Raw genomic sequence first — 4,010 nt, forward strand, 5'->3', positions numbered from 1 at the left:
TAATTTATTAATTTGCATTAAAAAGTAAAAAGTTTTCATTCTAACCAATTGATACACAAACTAGATTTATTTACAGATTACATATTAGATTAAATTGGTCTAAGGGTGTAAAAAGCCTTCAAAATTTTAAAAAAAAAAAGTAATTAAGTCTTTGCTCTCTTTTTTTCACTCAATTGGATATTTAAATTTTCAAAATGTATCAAAAAAGTTATTTTGACTATTAACTTTAACAGTTGACCGTTAAAGTTAACTTAACTACCCTTAATTTTTTTATCTAAAGCCACCCCGTGTCACAATCATGGCTTGACATCTGGCAAAAAAATTATAAAAGTTATAAAAATCAATAAAAGTTATAAAAATTATTAAATTAAAAAAATTAAAAATTAGAAAAAAATTTATAAAATGCATCAAAAAGATCATTTAACCATTAACTTTAACCGATGACCATTAAAGTTAACGACCCCAGTTTTTTCCAGTTAAAGTTATCACGTGTCACAACACAACATGACATGTGGCGAAAAACGACAAAAAAATCAATAAAAATTATAGAAAAATTATAAAATGCTTCTTTTGGTACGATAATTTTTATATTTTTTATGAACTTTATATTGCTTTACATTTTTTATAATTTTCTTACAACTTTATAAAATTTTATAATTTTTTTCTATATTTCCATATATTTTATAATTTTTTTATGATTTTTATAATTTTTAATATTTTTATTAAAATTTAATAATTTGTATAATTTTTATTTTTATCATTTTTTTATCACATGTCACGTCGTGGTGGCTTTAATTGAAAAAATTTAGGAGCTGCTAACTTTAACGAACAATTATTAAAGTTAACAGTTAAAGGACTTTAATGATACATTTTGACGGTTAAAATACCCAATTGAGGGGGGAAAAAAACTAGACGCTTAACTTTTTTTTTTTGAAAAGGTAAAAAAAATTAGTTCTAACTAATAAATACACAAACTAGATTTATTTGCGGATTATGTATGATAACTAGTTCAAGGTTTGGGTAAATTTTTATTAGATTAAATTTTATTTATATGTTGAGCATTTTATATGTTGTTAGTATTATTTTTCTTTTCAAGTGTTGTGGTAAGCTTATATATAGGGGATAAAAGAGTTCACGTGTCTTGAATTTTACTAACAGTGGAATTATACATTGTTCCTTTTAATGACAGGCAATGTGACATTTTAATATATGACTTTTGAGGACAACTAGGTAATTAATAGGCTTGAAATTCTTGGTGCGTTTAGCGAAGGTAGTCATCATGAAGGTTTATTGGTTTACTGTGGTTTAAAATTCACCAAGCTCACCCAATTAAAAGTTTGCTCAGTGTAGACACGTTAACTTGTGGTTTGCTTGTTGATGATACATGGAGGGACATGTGGAGAACGTATAATAATAATATAACTTTTGACTCCTAAACTTGGCAACTAAGTCTTTTTTTGGTACTTGTACTTTTTTAGTCCACTTTGGTCCTTGAACTTCGCAACTAGATCATTTTGGTCCATAAACTTATTTTGTTAAGATTTAATGATGTGATCATTGTTATTGGAATATGACCAAATCATATGAACTAAGAACTAATCGATATAATGGTTCGAACAAAAGGGTTGAACCAATTGACTAGAAAATTGTCGATACAAAAATCGATAATTAAATAAGGTGAACTAATTTAATTTTTTGCTTTTTAGATTTTTATAAAAGTTTAATTTTTTATTTAATTATTTTTTATTCAAAAATTGAACCAATCGAATTGATTGAATCGAGAATTGGTAGTCTAATATATTCAACCACCAATCGAGTTATAAAAATACTGAAGTGAAACTATAATATTATAGTATACTATCACTTGAAAATTTATATAATTTTTAAATTTTTAAATAATAATATAATATAATATTAAAATTTCACATCATTAAACTTTCAAGTTGAAATACTTATGTAGACAAAAAAAATAATATCCCTAACTTAAACAAGATTTGTGCTCCAACTCAGCAACTTCTAGTTGCTTCTTATCTTACTATTCATTTATATTATTACCAATAATTTATTAATTTCACAGCTTTTCCTTTTCTCTATAAGCTCCTTCCTTGGGAGCCCCATCCCTTTGACTTTCTGCTTTTTAATCTTCTTCCTTTCAAAAGTTTGAATATATGGATTCTCCTTTCAATTGCCTTTTGTTTGGTAAGTTTCTTTCTTAATTTACTGGGTTTTTTCCTCTTCGTTTTCTATCTTTTTTGTTTCTGATTTTTGGGCCCTGGATTTCGCTTCTGTTCTTAAAGATTTGGATGATACCCTTTACCCTTCAAGCACTGGAATAGCTCAGGGTATCAAGAAAAACATCGATGGTTAGTCACTGCCATTTCATAAAGTTTTCCAATTCTTTATACTTATTTGCACCAACATGGAAAAGATAATAATAATAAATAAACATTTGAACAATTGAAATTCATTTTCGTTTTTGACATTTCTGTAGATTTTCTAATTGAGAAATGTGGAATGTCGGTGACGAAAGCTTCAAATCTCAGAGTCGAACTCTTCAAAACTTACGGCAGCACCCTCGCCGGATTGCGAGTAATTAAACATAACTTTAATGATTCCAGATTTAATCCTTAAAAATGGGAATAATTTGAAGTTGGTTTGACTTGTTTTAGCAGGCGTTAGGGTATGACATCGATGCCGATGATTACCACGAGTAAGAAACACCTTATCCAACATCCATTTCCTGTATTAATCTAGAATTCATTTGATGATCAAGATTAAGTTTTTACCTTTCATGTGTTGCTAGTTTTGTCCATGGGAGATTGTCATACGATGTGATCAAGCCAGACTCTCAGCTACGTTCTCTGTTACGTAGCATCACCCAAAGGAAAATTGTAAGTTACAAATCATTAACAACATATGAAACAGTAATCTAAAGCGCTTTCAAATTTGGTGAAACAGATATTTACGAATTCGGACAGAGTTCATGCGGTTAAGGTAATGAAAAGGTTAGGAATAGAAGACTGTTTCGAGCAAATCATATCTTTCGAGACACTGAATCCTAATTTGTCAGAATCGAAGTGTGTCGTTCTCAAGCCGTCGACGGATGCCATCAAAATTGCTCTTCACGTCGCACGTGTTGATTCCCCACGCACCGTAATATTCCTTTTTCTCTTTTTCAATTTCACCTATTTTTTATTACAATTAAATTATCTAGATGCTCTCTTTTTTTGGTACAGCTATTTCTAGACGACAATGTTCAGAATATATCCGCTGGAAAGACTTTGGGCCTCTGGACTTGTTTGGTAATTTCCAATTTTTTAAATAAAAAAAAACTACCCATTTAAAATGAATGAATCTAATATTATTTTGTGGTCTAAGGTTGGGAAGAGTGGTGAGGGAAAGGAAGCAGATTATGCAATAGAGGAAGTCAAGAATTTGGGGGATGTGATACCAGAAATCTGGGTCAACAAACAGGATGGTGGTGACAGAAGCAGAAGTGAATTGGAGTTGGATCAATTCAATATCTCTGGGGACCTAATTGAAAAAGATGTGGGCTTAGCTCTTACGGCCCCATTATGCACATGATTAAAAAAATCATGTTAACCAGCCATGTATAATGTAACTGAGCACGTGTTAATGAATCTATATGACCCATCAATGTTTATCCCAATAACTTCAGAAGCTTCAATTGCATAAATTAAATTCACCTTTGCTGTAAAATTTTAAGATTTCTTTTTACTCGTTATTTTCTTTCGTTAGTAATATTAATAAAATTCTTTTAGTTTTTATGTTTTCTTCTTAATTATTATGTCGTGCCATGTCTCAACTTGTTACATTGTAATTCATTTTTTTTTTAAAAATCCCATCTCTGAGTTTTTTAAATTATTATAAAATTTTAAAAAAAATACACAATAACAATAATTAGTGTCTGTATATACATTCTTTTATGTAGCTCATAATAATGATCTAGCTCTCTTTTAAGGCATAAAATATGTTGGAAAAGAGACCCA

The 4,010-nt window shown here is 29.1% G+C and overlaps 1 protein-coding gene across 2 annotated transcripts; it reads left to right on the plus strand.

Annotated features, from left to right (window-relative positions):
- The first annotated feature begins 2,022 nt into the window (after positions 1-2,022).
- LOC107953061 (uncharacterized) lies at positions 2,023-3,788 on the plus strand. Of its 2 annotated transcripts, none has more exons than XM_016888288.2 (8): positions 2,023-2,199; positions 2,298-2,363; positions 2,492-2,589; positions 2,670-2,710; positions 2,804-2,891; positions 2,959-3,153; positions 3,237-3,302; positions 3,379-3,788. In XM_016888288.2, the coding sequence occupies exons 1-8, from the start codon at positions 2,169-2,171 to the stop codon at positions 3,583-3,585; spliced, it is 792 nt and encodes a 263-aa protein (XP_016743777.1). In that variant the 5' UTR covers positions 2,023-2,168; the 3' UTR covers positions 3,586-3,788. The 2 variants fall into 2 exon arrangements, with proteins under 2 accessions (XP_016743777.1, XP_016743778.1); XM_016888289.2 differs by having other exon boundaries at positions 2,673-2,710.
- Positions 3,789-4,010: the final 222 nt, after the last annotated feature.

The sequence above is a fragment of the Gossypium hirsutum genome, chromosome A07, assembly GCF_007990345.1.
Source record: "Gossypium hirsutum isolate 1008001.06 chromosome A07, Gossypium_hirsutum_v2.1, whole genome shotgun sequence".
Taxonomy (NCBI): Eukaryota; Viridiplantae; Streptophyta; class Magnoliopsida; order Malvales; family Malvaceae; genus Gossypium; species Gossypium hirsutum.